This window comes from Choloepus didactylus, chromosome 12 (genome assembly GCF_015220235.1).
Source record: "Choloepus didactylus isolate mChoDid1 chromosome 12, mChoDid1.pri, whole genome shotgun sequence".
Classification (NCBI taxonomy): Eukaryota; Metazoa; Chordata; class Mammalia; order Pilosa; family Megalonychidae; genus Choloepus; species Choloepus didactylus.
The window spans coordinates 13,648,664-13,668,339 of NC_051318.1; the positions used below are offsets into that span (position 1 = coordinate 13,648,664).

Here is a 19,676-nt window from a genome sequence, read left to right on the forward strand (position 1 = left end):
CCATTTCTTCTAAATTGTCTAACTTATTCACATAACAGTTGTACATAGCATCCTCTTATGATCTTTTGTATTTCTGTGGTGTCAGTAGTAATGTTCCCCCTGCTCATTTCTAGTTCTATTTATTTGCATCTTCTCTCTTTTTTTCTTTGTCGGTGTAGCTAAGGGTTTGTCAATTTTATTGATCTCAAAGAACCAACTTTTGGTTTTGTTAATTATATTGTTTTGTTTTAAATTCCCAGTTTCATTTATTTCTGCTCTGATCTTTGTTATTTCTTTCCTACTGCTTGCTTTGGGCTTAGTTTGCTGTTATTTCTCTAGTTCCTCCAGGTGGGCAGTTAAGTCTGCTTTTAGCTCTTTCTTCTTTTTCAATGTAGGCATTCAGGGCTACAACCTCCCACTCAGTACTGCCCTTGATCATCCCACAAGTTCTGACATGTGTGTTCTCATCTTCATTCATCTCAAGATGTTTACTGACTTCTCTTGCAATTTCTTCTTCAATTCACTGACTGTTTAAGAGTGTGCTTTCCAGCCTCCACATATCCATGAACTTTCCAATTCTCCTCCCAGTACTGGTTTCTAGCTTCATTCCACCATGGCCAGGGAAAGTACTTTGTATAATTTCAATCTTTTTAAATTTATTGAGGCTTGTTCTGTGGCCCAACATGTGGTCTATCCTGGAGAGTGTCCCAGAACACCTGAGAAGAATGCATATTCTGGTGTTTTGAGGTACCATATTCTGTTCATGTCTGTTAGGTCTAGTTAATTTGCCATATAATTCAAGTTCTGTGTTTCCTCACTGATTCTCTGTGTAGATATTCTATCTATTGATGAGAGTGGTATATCAAAATCTCCAACTATCACTGTAGAGATGTCTATTTATACCTTCAGTTTTGCCAGTGTTTGCTTCATGTATTTTGGTGCACCCTGGTTAGGTGCATAAATGTTTATCATTGTTACTTGTTCTTGATGGATTTCCCCTTTTATTAATATATAGTTTCCTTCTTTGTATCTTGTAAGAGTTTTGCATTTAAAATCTATTTTGTCCAATATTAGTATAGGTATCCTAGCTCTTATTTGGTTACTGTTTGCATGGAATATCTTTTTCCAACTGTTCACGTTCAACCTATTTGTGTCTAAGGTGAGTCTCTTATAAGCAGTATATACTTGGATCTTGTTTTTTTTTTTTTTTTTAATCCATTCTGTCAATCTGTGACTTTTGATCGGGGAATTAAATTCATTAACATTCAATGTTATTACTGTAAAGGCAGTATTTACTTCAGCCATTTTATCCTTTCATTTTTATTTCATATCATTTTTTCTCTCTTTTTCTCCTTTTAGCTACCCTTACTGGATAAACTTCATGTCTACACTCTCCTCCAAGACTTTCTTTCCTGTCTTTTCCTTTCAGCCAGCAGAACCCCCTTTAGTATTTCTTGTAATGCAGGTCTCATTAATGGACTCTTTCTGTTTCTGGTTATCTGTGAATATTTTAAACTCTCCTTCATTTTTGAAGGACAGTGTTGCCAGATAAAGAATTCTTGGCTGGCAATTTTTCTCTCAGTACCTTAAATATATCATATCACTGCCTTCTTGCCTCCATGGTTTCTGTTGAGAAACTGGCACTTAATCTTATTGTGGTTCCCTTGTATGTGACGAATAGCTTTTCTTTTGCTGCTTTCAGGATTCTGTTCATCTTTGGCATTGGCTTTCTGATTAGTATGTTTCTTGGAGTAGGTCTGTTAGAATTTATTCTGTTTGGAGTATGTTGCACTTCTTGGCCATGTATATTTGTATCTTTCATAAGAGTTGGGAATATTTTAGCTGTATTTGTTCAACTTTTCTTTCTGCCCCCTTTCCCTTCTCTTCTCCTTCTGGGACACCCATGACATGTATGTTTGTGCACTTTGTGCTATAATTCAGTTGACTCTGCTCAACTTTTTCTGTTCTTTTCTGTCTGTATGATTTCTAAATCCTATCTTTTAGTTCACTGATTCTTTCTTCTGCCTGTTCAAATCTGCTATTGTATGCTGCTAGTGTACTTTTGATCTCCTCTATTGTGTTTTCATCATAAAATAATTTCTGTTATGTTTCTTTTCATGCTTTCATATTATTCTTTATGCTCACCCATTGTTTTCTTACTATCTTTGCCTCTTTAGCCACATTTTCCTTTATTTCCTTGAATTGATTTAGGAGATTTGTTTGAGCATCTTGATTAGTTGTTTCAATTTCCATGTCTCCTCTGGAGTTTTAATTAGATCCTTTGGGCCATATCTTCCTGTTCCTTAGCATAGCTTGTAATTTTTTGCTGATGTCTAGGCACCTGATCATCTTGATAGGTTTACTCTGAAGGTCAGTTTCTCTCTCTTGCTCAGGTTTTATTGTTGCAAAACCAGTGTGGACGTTGCCTGACTTGGCACCTTCTGGATGGGTCTTGGGGAAGTTTCTGGGGAAGTCTGAGGCCACAGGAGGGGGTGCCTTGAGGGGGGGTGCACATGGCAGGAAAGCTCAGTTTCTCTCTTTTTTGTGCATGCTTTCCTGGCCCTCTTGCTGAATCACTGAGATTGTTTCAAGCTTACTAATGCCAGTGACTATGCTCTGGTGAAGCAGACTCCTCAGTAGAGTCAACATTGAAGGTCTAGAAAGAAGGATCAGCTGAATGAGGAGTGGGATATTCTCTCCTTGCCCAGACTCTTCTCACATTGCAATATTTAATGTTCTCTCCTCACTTTGAAGAGATTTAAATTTTTAATCAATTTTAAATATGAATGGTATGATTTAGTATTCATTTATTAATTTAAACAAGTTTAAGTATATAAGTTAATCTATGCCTCTATTAATTAAGACAGAAATCATCAGTTTATTCATATTATAAGAACAAAAATCTTGTCTCCTTGTCCCTACCACTCAGCAAGATATTATCATTTCTTTTCAATACAAAATATTGATCCCTGTTTTTCTAGATGCCAAGGAAGTACATGCCATTGTAAGATTGATATTGTCAGTACTTAGCACCATGTTAATGCTCAAATGGTTCGTTAAAGAATAAATATCCAAAAAACAAAACAAAAAAAACCCCCAAGAGCTTATATTACTCTCCCCAGTTATTTCTACTGGTACTTCTGTCTCCCTCTCTTATTCATAATTTTGAATTCATTCATAATTCAGTCCAGAAATATTTATTGAGTGCCTACAATATGGCAGGCACTGAGGATTCAACTGAGACAGACATATTCTCTGTTCTACATGAAGCTTGCAGACTAGCAGAGGAAAAGGGATCATTAGGCAACCGTTGACAGTGTGATATTGCTATGACTAGCATGTTGTGGCAAAAATAGCACTGCCAGTAGGCCTGTTTTGGATCTCTTCCCTTTTGTACCTCTTTCCCTACATAGAACATTTCATTCTAGAGCAAGAGTCCTCAACCTCGGCACTATAGACATTTTGGGCGGGATAATTCTTTTTGTGGGTAATTGTCCTATGCCTCATAAGGTCTTTGCAGTATCTCTGGCCTCTACCCACCCAATGCCTGCAGCACCCACCCTAACCCCATACATGTTCCCTGAGGTCACAAAATCACCCCTGGCTGAGAACCACTTTTCTAGAGGCATGAATTCATCAGGGAATATTTGTTCTAATATAGTTGAAGTTTATTGAATTGGCTAAAGGTATTTTTACTTGTAATTTTTCTTGAGAATATTTGACATGTTACCTCTATTTCTGCCTTAAATATTCATGCTTTCATTTTTCTCTCTCCTGGTTTAAAAGGTAAAGGTGGGAGACTTTGTGAGGATCTCGAACGGGCAGTTCATTCCTGCAGACTTGGTCCTGATTTCTTCCAGGTTAGTTATGTTAGGCGGCATTTAAGAAACTTATATTCTGGGTTGGGAACTTTAAGAAAGCCAGGGGCAGAAGCCACCACTCCCCACCTCTCTTCTTTCACTATCCCTTTTGCTGTGCTGTATACCAGGAGCTGCAAACTTTTCTGTAAAGAGCCAGATACTAAATGATTTTGGCTTTGTGGGCCATGCAGTCTCTATGGCAACTACTTAACTCTACTGTTTTACCAGAAGCAGCAGCCACAGACAATATGTAAATAAATGGGCATGCCTGTGTTCTAATAAAACTTTATTTACAAAATCAGATGGGGGTGGGGTGTCGATGGGGGCTGATTTGGCCTGCGGGTCACAGTTTGCTGGTCCCTGTTCTAAACTTTTTTTAAAAATGTATTTTTCTTTGTTTTCTTTGTCATGTTTTCTACTGTCCTAACTTTTAGATTAAATCCACCCCTTCTACAGTTTCTATAGACATTCAGCTGAACTAAAAACTTTTACACTTACTACATCTTATTCTCTTGGCAATTCTTAGATATTCCCATTCTATAAGTAAACTGATTCACAGAGCAATTAAGTGATTTATTCAATATTATTAAGTGGGCTGGTCTTAGGCCCAAATTTCAAAACATAGCCTGTATTCTTTTTATGGAACTATACAGCTCTACTCATCTGCTGTTTTGGAGGAACTTTTACACAGAGACTCCCTATGGGAGGTATTTCCTTCCCATGAGGTCACATTTTACCACTTCCAGGTTCTGCTTCTACATAGAGCCCTCTGGAGAGCTCGGCTACCACCTTCCTCATGTTCTCTGCAAGAAACATATTGTAGTTAACAATGATAGTCAAATCCGTAGCTACATTGGACAGTTTGAACTGGTTCCCCAAGTCATAATCATCTAAAAGAGATTTTAAAAAATATTCCAAACCTTCTAGTTACACATTAGCTTGGAGTATGGAGAGATTTCTAGGGAAAAGAAACAGATGAGTTAAGTTTCCAAGCTTCTAGAAAAGCATTTCCAAGCTTCTGGAAAAGCAATACCACAAACACAAATTCATCTTTCTACCAGATTCACTTCCTTCTTTTGCCATCCATATATTAGCCTAATAGACAAAGGAACATACTGTTGCTGATGTCTGTTTCCTTCTTGGATTTGGCTAGGAGTATGGGGTTGACACAGAAAGCCACAGATGTAACATAAAGGATGTGTTGTTTTAACCTCTACATCATTCTAACATGTGCCTTTCTTTCCCTCTTTTGTGCTCCCAAGAGTACCACTTGTTTGAGAACCGTTTTGGGGGGAGGGGACAAAATAATTATTTTAGGATTTTTTCTGGCAGTTTTAGAGATTATATTCTCCAAACGATGCCCTCTTCCCCCATTAAAACAATTAGGATACACACACACACACACACACACACACACACACTTATTTAAATGCTTAATTGAGCTGCATAAAAGTAAGAAAACCAGAGAGCTCCAGAATGAACTGAAATCTCAGAAACCTGGGAAGGGAATCCCCAGCTGATGTAGGCTACTTCCCTTATGGTTTCTGCGAAGCCCTGAAGACCCTGAGCTTCTGTTTTTATGAGGAAAGGGAGCACAGGAAACAAGGGATAAAGGGTGGGAGACACAAGACCCTCCCAAGTAGAGAATCTAGTAAGTGATCCTTGCAGAAAACTGAGCCTCAGGGGGCTACACCCTTACTTAAGGGAGAATGAAAAATGAACTCTGCCACGCCAAAGGGCACAATAGAGAAATGTGCTCATCCTGAACAAAGCACTGGTTGGGGAGAAAAAAATAATCCCCATGAGAATTCAAGATGGCCCTCAGTCAGATTGCAGAGTTCACCTCACCTGTGTGGCAGAAAAAAGTTCTAAGAGAATTTAAATGTGGTCATGGAGGATAAAGAGGAAACATCCTACTAATTAGAAGGAGATAATACAGAGAATGGGAGGGAAGCAATAATCCAAGGGATAATGGCTGACAACTTTTCAGAATTGTTGGCAGACCATTCTTTATATTAATCGGTTTCCCTAGATCTGAGGATAGAATTAAAACAGTAGAAATCAGCACCATGAAACTTGTGAGGGTGATAATCAGAACTGTACTTAAGGTGTTTTTATTTTTCAGGATTAGGGTAAAAACTTTGATTAACTCTAAATGTTAAATTCACGATTTATACCTACAAAGTTGCTTTAACATCTAAAAGATTAGATATAGAGCAATATAACTTCTAGCCACACAATAGGAAAACTGATCCGAGGGAAAAAATGCAAAGTAGCCAAAAGAATTAAATAAACAGGAAGAAAAAGAGACAAAAAGGGGAAAAATAGAATGCATATAATAAGATAGTAGAATCAATTAATATATATCAATATTCACAATAATGCAAATAGACTTAAAGAGTTAAAAAGAGATGATTGTCAGATTTTCCAGCTATGTGTTGTTTACAAGAAATTCGGCTAAGACATAGGGCCCACACAGATTTAAATCAAAAAATGAAAAAATATACACAGAAAATAATAAAGAAAAGAAACCCAGAAGAGATTGTATCACTAACAGACAAAACAGACTTTAGGCAAAGAGCATTATTCGAGATATAGTCATTGCATAATCATAAAAGTTTTAATTCATAAGGAAATAATATAATTTAAATATAAAGCAAGAATGGATGAATCTACAAAGAGAAATTTACAAATTAAATATCATATTGGGATGTTTTAATATTTTGCTTTTGGCAATTGATAGATCAAATGGAGAAAAAGTCAGAAGGATATAGAATATTTGAATAACACAATTGACAAGCTTGAAATAATCACATATATGGAATGCTGCACTCAAGTAATGTATACATAATCTTCAAGTATGAATAGAATATTTGCAAAAATAGATAGTACATAAAAACAAATCACCAAATTTCAAGGGACTGGTATTCTACAGGCCACTTCCTATGACCACAATGCTAATAAGTTTGAAATCAATAATAAAAAAGATAACTAGAAACCCTAGGTTTTGGAAATAAAACTTACTTCCAAACAATTTATGGTCTGAGGAGGCAGTCATAATGGAAATTAGGAAAAACTTAGACTAGACAAGTTATGGAAATATTATGTATCAAATCTCTTATGATACAGCTAAATTGGTCCTCAGACATTTTAGCCTAAAATGCTTTTTATTAGAAAAGAAGAAAGACTGGAAGACACAGGTAAGCATCTAATTTAAGAAATTAGCTACAGCACGAAAGAATAAACTAAAGAAATCAGATGGAAGGAAATAGTAAAGATGAATAGTAATTAATGAAAGAAAACAATAGAATTACAAAAGCAAAACTTGGTTCTTCGAAAAAGACTAATGAAATAAGCAAAATTCTGGCAAGATTAATCAACGACAAAAAGAAAGGCACAAATAATGTTATAAATTGAGAAGCTGATATAATCACAAATGCATTGGAAATTAAAGAAATAATGAGAGGATTTTATGAAAATTTTGTGACAATATTTTAACAATAAATGAAATGTATAAGTCTGTAGAAAAATTTAAGTTTTACTAAAACTTATTCTAGAGGAAATATAGAACCCAAATGGTCCTCTAATCATTAAATGTACTACATAGTAGTTTAAAAAAAAGCCACTTCCCACAAAGAAAACACATGGATCGGACACTATAACTGTCAAATTCTACTAAACACTCAATGCAGCGAAAATCCCAATCTTTCAAAAACTCCTCAAGAGGAAAGGAGGGAAGGAAGGAAGGAAGGAGGGAGGGAAGTAGGTAAGTAAGTAAGTAAGTCAGTCTCCTGAATTCATTTTTCTGAAGCTGGTGTAACCTTGAAATCAAAACTCAACAAAGAGAATAAGAAAGGAAACTTTGAAGCCCAATTCACTATTACTATAGACAAAAATCTTAAAATCTGACTATTAAAATGGAAATATATGCAGTCAAAACGGGAAATTTTGATCTGTGTCTTTGTTACTGAAATAGAACATTTAAAAAAATGATAATATATCATGATCAAGTAGGGTTCATCTCAGGAATTGTCATTTTTGTTTCTGTAACAGAGTCTTGCTCTGTTTTTTGATGTTTGACTGCCTAAAGCTTTTAAGCCTCACCATTTCCCTCTTTCCCCTTCTGCCCCACATCTGGGCAGGCTGGTAAGAAAGCCTGGGTGCTCCCTCCCTAAGCCCCAGTGCAGAAGTCCTCACCCTGGTCTCCCCCTAACCAGCATAAACGTCCAAAGCCTTGCTCTCTCGTCATTTTAGACCAGCTTGCTCTTCCCAGAAAGTCTCATTACATAAGTTAAGAAACGGTTTCACAGCTTCTTGGTGTGGGTGTGATGTCATCAGTCTTGACATCTGAATCTAATTTTGAGTGGGGGGTATATCCTGTTTCTGAATGGCCATACCAGTTTTATTATTAGAAAATCAAAGAATGAAAAATTTCACTTTAAGGAGAAAAACACAAGATTTTATCAATAGAAGCATTTCAAAATATGCAACTTCCTTCATGATGGAAACCCTTAGACACCTATCAATATATAAGCATCCTCAAAAAGATAGGCAAAAGATTTTGAAAAGAATTTCACAGGGGAGGAAATGTAAATGGCCCATACATTTGAAAAGTGGCTTTTTCAATAAAAGGGAATTATTTTAACCCAATAAAAGGAAGCAATGGGATGTAGGGAGTAGAAAAAAGAAACACAATTCTCATATTTGTAGATGATATTATTGTCTACATAACTCCCAAAATATATACAGTTGAATTATAAGTATTAATAAAAGGATTTAGCACATTTGTGGACACATTATTTTTAATAATGAAAACTATATTAAAAATCAATTAAGGAGTAAATACATGGAGAAATATACAATATTCTTGGAAAGGAAGATTCAGAGTTAGAAAGATGTCAATTCTCTCCAGATTGAATTGAAGTTTATTGAAATTCCAACCAAAATTCCAAATATGGTTTGGCAAAAACTGACAACTTGATTGTAAGTTGTATTTGGAAGGGCAAAGAGCCAAAAATAGCCAAGATGCTTATGAAAAAGAACAATTTAGGGGAACTTGCTTGACCAGATATAAAATATTTCATTTTGTGGCAAATTAGACAGTATAATATTGGCAGAGGAATAGAAAAACCGGATAAATGAAAGACAGCAGAGAATCTAGAAACATATTCGTGCACATTAGATGTTTGACAAAGGTGGCATTGCAGATCCATGGTGACAGGATGAGCTGTAAAATAAATAGTGCTTGGAAATTGGTTATCAAAATGAAATGGACTCTCTATAGAAAAGTAAAACAGAGTCTTGATTCACTTCTATACAAAAAATAAATTTCACATAAATTAAAGAGTTAAGTGTGAAAGACAAATCCATAAAACTTTTAGATCAACATAATCTTTATTACCTTGAGTTAGGGAAGAAGTTCTTATTTGTAATCAAAAAGTGCAGCCAATAAGGAAGAAGATTGTTAGATTAAAATCCGTTAAAATTAAGAAGATATGGCTCATCAAAAGACACATTAGAAAGTGAAAAGACAAGTCATACTGGTAGAAGTTATTTGCGACACATCAACAAATGGCTTATTACCCAGAAAATAAAAAGAACTCCTGAAAATTATTAAGAAATATATAAGCATCCTTAGAAGGATAGGCAGAAGATTTAGACTAGAATTTCGTGGAGGAGAAACATAAATGGATCACAAACATTTGAAAAGAGGATCAGCTCACCAGTAATCAGGGAAATACAAATGACAACCACAATAACCTGCTGTTTCACAGGCATTAAACAATATAACAAAAGTCTGAATATGATACATGCTGACAAGGGCATGGTACATAAGGGACTCATATTATCACTACTGATGATAATATAAATTGATGCACAGCTTCGGAAAATCAATTTGCCAGGGCCAATTACATGCCCTTTGCTATAATAGTGCTACTCCTAGGTATATATTTTATTTAGAAAGGGAAATTTGCACATTTAAACTTTTGTAAATAGTGACTAGGAGATAATGTATAGGAATGTTCATAGCAGTAATATTGTTTGTAGTAGCAAAACATGGGACTAATAAAAATGTACATTGATAGAATAGGTAAGTTATAGTGAACTCATAAAATAGATTCTATAGAGCTGGGAAAATGGATGAATTACAGTTATAGGCATTGAAATGGAGGAATATTAAGCACATAATGCTGAAGAAAAGAATTCATAGAAGAAGGAATAAATATAATTAATTCCATTTACATAGATTTCGAGAACAGGAAAAACTAATATATTGTTTAGTGATACATACAAATGTGTAATGAAACAAACAAAAGCAAAGGAATGATTATCACAAATATTGTGTAGTAGCTATCTCTGGGAGAGAGAGGAAAATGTAATCTGCAGGCCTTAAGGTGTTCTAAAGAGTCAATTTCTTAAACTGAAAAAGTTATACATGGGGTTTTCATTTATTGTTATTTCTAAAATATAGATATTAATTCTATAAACTCTTTGAATTTTGCATGATGCATTTCAAACACAAAATAAAATTTTATTTTTAGTTACTTTTCAAATCTATAAGAGATATACCTATAACACGTTTACTAGAATTGGCTTTCTTTGCAAAATTTAACCTTCTAGAATAGAAATATTTAAAAGGCTTTACCATCTTTATTGGCCTTAGTGTTACGTTTTTCCTGATACAATTCACAGTCACAATTTTTTTTAAAATGGAGACTATTGGTTTAATGGAAAAACCTGGGGTATATAAAGAAGTTTTAACATTTGGAACAAATCTGATCTATTTGTATTCTTGGTTCTTTCAACCTCTCAAAGAGAAAACCTTACTTTATCTTTTTCACATGGTGGTTTTAAAAATAGAATGATGATGCTTAGAATAAAAATAAACTTTGAAAGTAGAAACACTAATTCAATATTCAAGACTCTTCTAGGCATGGACAAAATAATGATAAAATGATTGCTATAATGAGTACATTAAATTATAGAGTATTTCTAATTTGGCGGTGGAATTTTACAAGTTTCTTTTTTTTTTTTTAAATCTTCATTTTATTGAGATATATTCACATACCACGCAGTCATACAAAACAAATCGTACATTCAGTTGTTCACAGTACCATTACATAGTTGTACATTCATCACCTAAATCAATCCCTGACACCTTCATTAGCACACACACAAAAATAACAAGAATAATAATTAAAGTGAAAAAGAGCAATTAAAGTAAAAAAGAACACTGGGTACCTTTGTCTGTTTGTTTGTTTCCTTCCCCTATTTTTCTACTCATCCATCCATAAACTAGACAAAGGGGAGTATGGGGTCGTTATGGCTTTCCCAATCCCATTGTCACCCCTCATAAGCTACATTTTTATACAACTGTCTTCGAGATTCATGGGTTCTGGGTTGTAGTTTGATAGTTTCAGGTATCCACCACCAGCTACCCCAATTCTTTAGAACCTAAAAAGGGTTGTCTAAAGTGTGTGTAAGAGTGCCCATCAGAGTGACCTCTCGGCTCCTTTTGGAATCTCTCTGCCACTGAAGCTTATTTCATTTCCTTTCACATCCCCCTTTTGGTCAAGAAGATGTTCTCCGTCCCACGATGCCAGGTCTACATTCCTCCCCGGGAGTCATATTCCACGTTGCCAGGGAGTTTCACTCCCCTGGGTGTCTGATCCCACGTAGCGGGGAGGGCAGTGATTTCACCTTTCAAGTTGGCTTAGCTAGAGAGAGAGGGCCACATCTGAGCAACAAAGAGGCATTCGGGAGGAGGCTCTTAGGCACAATTATAGGGAGGCCTAGCCTCTCCTTTGCAGCAACAGTCTTCCCAAGGGTAAATCCTATGGTAGAGGGCTCAACCCATCAAACCACCTATGTCTGTGGGCATGTTAGCAACCATCGCGGTGGGGCAGGCCAATACCCCTGCATTCTCCACAGGCTCTTCAAGGGGGCTCTACATATTTTTTCCTCGTTTTTTTTTTTGTAACTTTTTTTTTTTAAATCAACTGTATGAAAAATAAAAAAATTTAAAAAAAATGATAAAAGAAGACCATAACAAGAGAGTAAGAAAAAGACAACTAACCTAAGATAACTACTTTACTTTCAACATGTTCCTACTCTACCCCAAGAAAGTTACCTAATAGAGCAACATTTCTGTGAATTTGTTCCTGCTATAGCCATCAGAAATTAACAGACCATAGTCATTCCTGGGTGTTCCCAGAACGTTAAATTTCCCCATGATAGCTTATCTGTTCTTCTTGGATTATTGTTCCCCCTTCCTTAACTGCTCTCTATTGTTAGTTCCCCTACATTCTACATTATAAACCATTTGTTTTAAATTTTTCAAAGTTCACATTAGTGGTAGCATATAATATTTCTCTTTTTGTGCCTGGCTTATTTCGCTCCGCATTATGTCTTCAAGGTTCATCCATGTTGTCATATGTTTCACGAGATCGTTCCTTCTTACTGCTGTGTAGTATTCCATCGTGTGTATATATCACATTTTATTTATCCACTCATCTGTTGAAGGACATTTGGGTTGTTTCCGTCTCTTGGCAATTGTGAATAATGCTGCTATGAACATTGGTGTGCAGATATCTGTTCGTGTCACTGCTTTCCGATCTTCCGGGTATATACTGAGAAGTGCAATTGCTGGGTCGAATGGTAACTCTATATCTAGTTTTCTAAGGGACTGCCAGACTGACTTCCAGAGTGGCTGAACCATTATACAGTCCCACCAACAATGAATAAGAGTTCCAATTTCTCCACATCCCCTCCAGCATTTGTAGTTTCCTGTTTGTTTAATGGCAGCCATTCTAATCGGTGTGAGATGGTATCTCATTGTGGTCTTAATTTGCATCTCTCTAATAGCTAGTGAAGCTGAACATTTTTTCATGTGTTTCTTGGCCATTTGTATTTCCTCTTCAGAGAACTGTCTTTTCATATCTTTTGCCCATTTTATAATTGGGCTGTCTGTACTATTGTCATTGAGTTGTAGGATTTCTTTACATATGCAAGATATCAGTCTTTTGTCAGATACATGGTTTCCAAAAAATTTTTCCCATTGAGTTGGCTGCCTCTTTACCTTTTTGAGAAATTCCTTTGAGGTACAGAAACTTCTAAGCTTGAGGAGTTCCCATTTATCTATTTTTTCTTTTGTTGCTTTTGCTTTGGGTGTAAAGTCTAGGAAGTGGCTGCCTAATACAAGGTCTTGAGTATGTTTTCCTACATTATCTTCTAGGAATTTTATGGTACTTTCTTTTATATTGAGATCTTTGGTCCATTTTGAGTTAATTTTTGTGTAGGGTGTGAGGTAGGGGTCCTCTTTCATTCTTTTGGATATGGATATCCAACTCTCCCAGCCCCATTTGTTGAAAAGACATTATGACCCAGTTCAGTGACTTTGGGGGCTTTATCAAAGATCAGTCAGTCATAGATCTGGGGGTCTATCTCCGAGTTCTCAATCTGATTCCATTGATCTATATGTCTATCTTTGTGCCAGTGCCATGCTGTTTTGACAACTGTGGCTTTATAATAAGCTTCAAAGTCAGGGAGTGTAAGTCGTCCCACTTTGTTTTTCTTTTTTAGAGTGTCTTTAGCAATTCGAGGCATCTTCCCTTTCCAAATAAATTTGATAACTAGCTTTTCCAAGTCTGCAAAGTAGGTTGTTGGAATTTTGACTGGGATTGCATTGAATCTGTAGATGAGTTTGGGTAGCATTACATCTTAATGACATTTAGCCTTCCTATCTATGAACATGGAATATTTTTCCATCTTTTAAGGTCCCCTTCTATTTCTTTTAGTAGAGTTATGCAGTTTTCTTTGTATAGGTCTTTTACATCTTTGGTTAAGTTTATTCCTAGGTACTTGATTTTTTTAGTTGCTATTGAAAATAGTATCTTTTTCTTGAGTGTCTCTTCAGTTTGTTCATTTCTAGCATATAGAAACATTACTCACTAATGGGCATTAATCTTGTATCCCGCTACTTTGCTAAATTTGTTTATTAGCTCTAGTAGCTATATTGTCGATTTCTCGGGGTTTTCCAGATATAAGATCATATCATCTGCAAACAATGACAATTTTACTTCTTCTTTTCCAATTTGGATGCCTTTTATTTCTTTGTCTTGTCGGATTGCCCTGGCTAGCACTTCCAGCACAATGTTGAATAACAGTGGTGATAGCGGGCATCCTTGTTTTGTTCCTGATCTTAGAGGGAAGGCTTTCAGTCTCTCACCATTGAGTACTATGCTGGCTGTGGGTTTTTCTTATATGCTTTTTATAATGTTGAGGAAGTTTCCTTCAATTCCTACCTTTTGAAGTCTTTTTATCAAAAACGGATGTTGGATTTTGTCGAATGCTTTTTCAGCATCTATTGAGATGATCATTTGATTTTTTCCTTTCAAATTGTTAATGTGTTGTAATTCATTGATTGATTTTCTTATGTTGAACCATCCTTGCATGCCTGGAATGAACCCCACTTGGTCATGGTGTATGATTTTTTTAATGTGTCTTTGGATTCGATTTGCAAGTATTTTGTTGAGGATTTTTGCATCTATATTCATTAGGGAGATTGGCCGGTAGTTTTCCTTTTTTGTAGCGTCTTTGCCTGGTTTTGGTATTGGATTGATGTTAGCTTCATAAAATGAGTTAGGTAGTGTTCCATTTTCTTCAATGTTTTGAAAGAGTTTGAGTAAGATTGGTGTCAGTTCTTTCTGGAAAGTTTGGTAGAATTCCCCTGTGAAGCCATCTGGCCCTGGGCATTTATTTGTGGGAAGCTTTTTGATGACTGATTGGATCTCTTTGCTTGTGATGGGTTGGTTGAAGTCTTCTATTTCTTCTCTGGTCAGTCTAGGTTGTCCATATGTTTCCAGGAAATTTTCCATTTCTTCTACATTATCCAGTTTGTTGCCATACAGTTGTCCATAGTATCCTCTTATAATTTTTTTTAATTTCTTCGGGATCTGCAGTTACATCAACTTTTTCATTCATTATTTTGTTTATATGGGTCTTCTCTCTTTTATTTTTGTCAGTCTAGCTAGGGGCTTGTCAATCTTGTTGATCTTCTCAAAGAACCAAATTTTGGTGATATTTATCCTCTCTATTGTTTTTTTGTTCACTATGTCTTTTATTTCTGCTTTAGTCCTTGTTATTTCTTTTCTTCTACTTGGTTTAGGATTGGTTTGCTGTTCATTTTATAGCTTCTTTAGTTGATCCCTTAGTTCTTTGATTTTCACTCTTTCTTGCTTTTTAATATATGCATTTAGTGCTATAAATTTTCCCTTCAGCACTGCTTTTGCTGCATCCCACAGGTTTTGGTATGTTGTGTTCTCATTTTCATTCGTCTCTATATATTTAGCAATTTCTCTTGCTATTTCTTCTTTAACCCACTGATTGTTTAGGAGTGTGTTGTTTAACCTCCAGGTATTTGTGAATTTTCTAAGTCTCTGATGGTTATTGACTTCTAATTGTATTCCATTGTGGTCGGAGAATGTGCTTTGAATAATTTCAGTCTTTTTAAATTTATTGAGCCTTGTTTTATGTCCCAGCATATGATCTATTCTGGAGAAAGTTCCGTGAGCACTAGAGAAGAATGTGTATCCTAGTTATTTGGGATGTAATGTTCTATATATGTCTGTTAAATCTAATTCATTTATCAGATTGTTTAGGTTTTCAATTTCGTTATTGGTCTTCTATCTATCTATAAGAGAGAGTGATGTGTTGAAGTCTCCCACAATTATTGTGGAAACATCAATTGCTTCCTTTAGTTTTGCCAGTGTTTCTCTCATGTATTTTGTGGCACATTGATTGGCTGCATAAACATTTATGATTGTTATTTCTTCTTGGTGAATTGCCCCTTTTATTAGTATGTAGTGGCCTTCTTTGTCTCTCAAAACATCCCTGCATTTAAAGTCTATTTTATCTGAGATTAATATTGCTACACCTGCTTTCTTTTGGCTGTAGCTTGCATGAAATATTTTTTTCCATCCTTTCACTTACAATTTCTTTGTGTCTCTGTGTCTAAGATGAGTCTCTTTTATGCAACATATTGATGGTTTGTTTTTTTTAATCCATTCTGTGAATCTATATCTTTTAATTCGTGAGTTTAATCCATTTACATTCAACGTTATAACCGTGAAGGCATTTCTTGAATCAGCCATCTTATCCTTTGGTTTATGTTTGTCATATATATTTTTCCCTTCTCTCTATTAATATCCTTTAATGTACCCATACCGAATCTCTTTAGTACTGAACCTTTCTCCAAGTCTCTCTCTCCTTTCTTTGTTTCTCTGTCTTTAGGGCTCCCTTTAGTGTCTCCAGTAGGGCAGGTCTCTTGTTAGCAAATTCTCTCAGCATTTGTTAGTCTGTGAAAAATTTAAGCTCTCCCTCAAATTTGAAGGAGAGCTTTGCTGGATAAAGTATTCTTGGTTGGAAATTTTTCTCACTCAGAATTTTAAATATATCATGCTACTGCCTTCTCGCCTCCACGGTGGCTGCTGAGTAGTCACTACTTAGTCTTATGCTGTTTCCTTTGTATGTGGTGAATTGCTTTTCTCTTGCTGCTTTCAGAACTTGCTCCTTGTCTTCTGTGTTTGACAGTGTGATCAGAATATGTCTCGGAGTGGGTTTATTTGGATTTATTCTATTTGGAGTTCACTGGGCATTTATGATTTGTGTATTTATGGTGTTTAGAAGATTTGGGAAGTTTTCCCCAACAATTTCTTTGAATACTCTTCCTAGACTTTTACCCTTTTCTTCCCCTTCTGGAACACCAACAAGTCTTATGTTCGGACGTTTTATATTATCTTTCATGTCCCTGAGGTCCATTTTGATTTTTTCAATTTTTTTCCCCATTCTTTCTTTTGTGCTTTCATTTTCCATTCTGTCATCTTCCAGGTCACTGATTCGTTGTTCAACTTCCTCTAGTCTTGTACTATGAGTATCCAGAATCTTTTAATTTGGTCAACAGTTTCTTTAATTTCCATAAGATCATCTATTTTTTTATTTAGTCTTGCCATGTCTTCTTTATGCTCTTCTAGGGTCTTCTTGATATCCTTTGTATCCCGTACTATGGTCTCATTGTTCATCTTTAGTTCTTTGATTAGTTGCTCTATGTACTTTGTCTCTTCTGATCTTTTGATTTGGGTGCTTGGGCTTGGGTTATCCATATCATCTGGTTTTTTCATATGCTTTATAATTTTCTGTTGTTTTTGTCCTCTTGGCATTTGCTGAACTTGATAGGGTTCTTTTAGGATGTGTAGACCAATTGAAGTCCTTATCTCTAATTTATCAGATCTACAGCTTCATGGAGTACACTTTGTCTAACTAACCAGCAGGTGGTGTCCATGAGCCACCTGTTCTCCACAATCCAGTTCTCCCCTGCTTTGCCTTGGTGGTGAGTGGGGGAGTGAGTCTTGTGGGGTCCAATTGGTGTACCAAGCTTGCGTGTGTAGTTGGTGTTGTCCGCCCTCTATATGGGGCGTGTGTCTGGGAGGTCAGGGAGGGGTGGTGGCTCTAACAATCAAATCTCTCTGGTGTTCCTGGAGTTTCAAAGCTGCTGCAATAGTCTAATCCTTCAGTTCAGTCCTGCCGCAGTTTGTCTCTACCACTGACCCACAAGTCCTTGGTTTTGGCCTATGGCTCCTGAGACTTGCCAGTGGGTCCCTCTTCCAGGCCGTGCACCCCCTGGTCCTCTGTTGAGGGATGACTGTGCTATGTCATAGGTGAGTGCTGTCCCCCCAGGGCGATTCTGGGCTGCTGGGCTGAGTAGGGAGGCTCCCAGTCTGCTGAAATGATGGCTGAATGGGGCTTTGGTTATTCACACTGCTCTACCTTCCCAACTCTGGGACAACCAGCTGAGGGTGCAGGGAAGGCTAATGTCCATGCCCAGTTTTGTGGTGTGTGCGTGTTATTTGAAGCACTTATGTCACACTGGGTTGTCTGGGGCTGCTCTGGGCTATGGGGCTGGCGATGGGCAGGAGTGTTTCCTGTACACCAGGATGATAGCTGTGAGTGGACACCTCCCTTTTCTTCGGAAGTTGTAGTGTTTAGTGAGTTTTCTCAGCCATTGGATTATTGCCTTTTGTCTCAGAGCTCTCTTAGTTCTGCTCTTGTCTTGACCTGCCCAAATTGCAAGTCTTTGAGGCTTTCTGTATTGGGCTTCTTCGAGTAATTGTTTTATAAAGAAAAGAAAGAAAAAAAAGTAAAAAAAAAAAAAAAAAAGCCCTCCTTGCAGATCTAATGGGTTATTGAAATGCTAAGAGACAAAGCAATTAGGACCATTAAGGAAAGATCCAGGGGGCAGAGAGATCAGGTTTTCTTTGGGATTTGCATATGAGCCTCAGGGCCTGAGCTCTGCCCTTTCCCTTCCTATGATCACCAGAACTCCAAACATCCTCTGCTTTTATTTTGGAGTTTTTCTTGCTGTTTTTTTCTATGCCTCTCTCCTCTCTGCTGGGCTGGCTGCTCTCAGATTCTCTGGTGTCTGGTCTCAGTCTGTCTATGGTTGGAGTTTGGATCAGTAGAATGAGTTTCCGATAAGAGCTGCCACTGCAGTTCTCCCTTCTCCTTCCCAGCGCTGATGGCCCCTCCTCCCACGGGACTGAGCCTGGCAGGGAGGGCACAGGTCCCCTGGCCGCAAAAAACTTACAGATTTCGCTGATCTCAGCAGTTCCACGTTTTCATGAGTGTTGTATGAAGTATGCCCAAAGTCAGATTGCTCTGCAGTGTCCAGTCCACGCAGTTCCTGGCTTTCTACCTACTTTCCTGGAGGAGTAACTAAACTACAAGTTTCTTTTTAATTTAATTTTTTTTTGGACAGCTGATACATTACATGTTTGAAACTTAGAAGGGGTAAAAGGACATCCAGTAAAATCTCCTCTCTCTTCAGATTCCCTGCCATTAGACAACAAATACTGCTACATTCTTGTGTATACTTCCAGAGATATTTGATGTTTATACAAGGAAATATACAGTTCTTGCAGTTTTCACTTAAAAATCTATGTGGATGATTGGAGAGAAGATGGTGCCATAGAGAGGAGAGGAAGTTAGTTAGACCCCCAGAGCAACTAAAAAAAAAAAAAAAAAAAAACAAACCATGTACAACTAGTAAATCTGGAATAACTGCTGGGAGATGGTGGCTACTGTCCATGCATCGTGCAACAATCTGAATTGGGAGAAATGCCTGAGATCACAGCATAAAATCTGTAGGTAAAGGCTGTGGACCTGAGCCAAGAACCCCCTCCCTCACGGTAGCCTGAATTGCAAAACCCCATGGTGCTACAGAGCAGCACTCTCTGAACAAGTGAATATACCTCAGCCCAGCTCCAACTGGGATTTTAGTTAACCGCTCAATACAGGCTACAAGTCCCCAACAAGCAGATGGAGGCTTTTGGTGATGACTGACCTTGGAGAGCCAGGGGACGTATCTGTCTCAGGATGGGGAGCCCAAGGGATTGGGTGCTATCTCTGGCTGATGGGTGAATCTGGGGGCCATGGACAGAGGCTTTCTGTCCCTTTCCCTCTCTCTCAACCTGGGTGCCTCAGTGGAGAAAGCCTCTGCTGTCTTCAGCTCATAATGCTCTGCAGTAGAGAAAGCCTCAGCCATTTTAAACTTGTAGCACTCTGAGCCAGACAAGGGTGGAGGTGGAGGTAGCAGAGTCAGAGAAACAAAGAATTATTTATATGCAAATGACCTCTCTCTAGGGGGGCATATCTTCCCAAGAGGAAAGAGGAGGGGCCCAGCTCTACTACGTTCCATTCAGAACCAGACCCCAGAGCCTGGGGGAAAACAGCCACGGGCCACACCTCCTTACACCAGTCTGGATGACAGGCTGACAGTCACCA

At 37.2% G+C, this 19,676-nt stretch overlaps 1 protein-coding gene across 1 annotated transcript in view; it reads left to right on the top strand.

The window, feature by feature from the left end:
• The window catches only part of LOC119506769 (phospholipid-transporting ATPase IB-like), a 215,222-nt gene that overhangs the window by 8,397 nt on the left and 187,149 nt on the right, over window positions 1-19,676 (top strand). Inside the window, exon 2 of the mRNA XM_037799892.1 lies at window positions 3,766-3,839. Coding sequence (XP_037655820.1) covers window positions 3,766-3,839 — 74 coding nt within the window. The remainder of the gene's footprint in view (window positions 1-3,765; window positions 3,840-19,676) is intronic.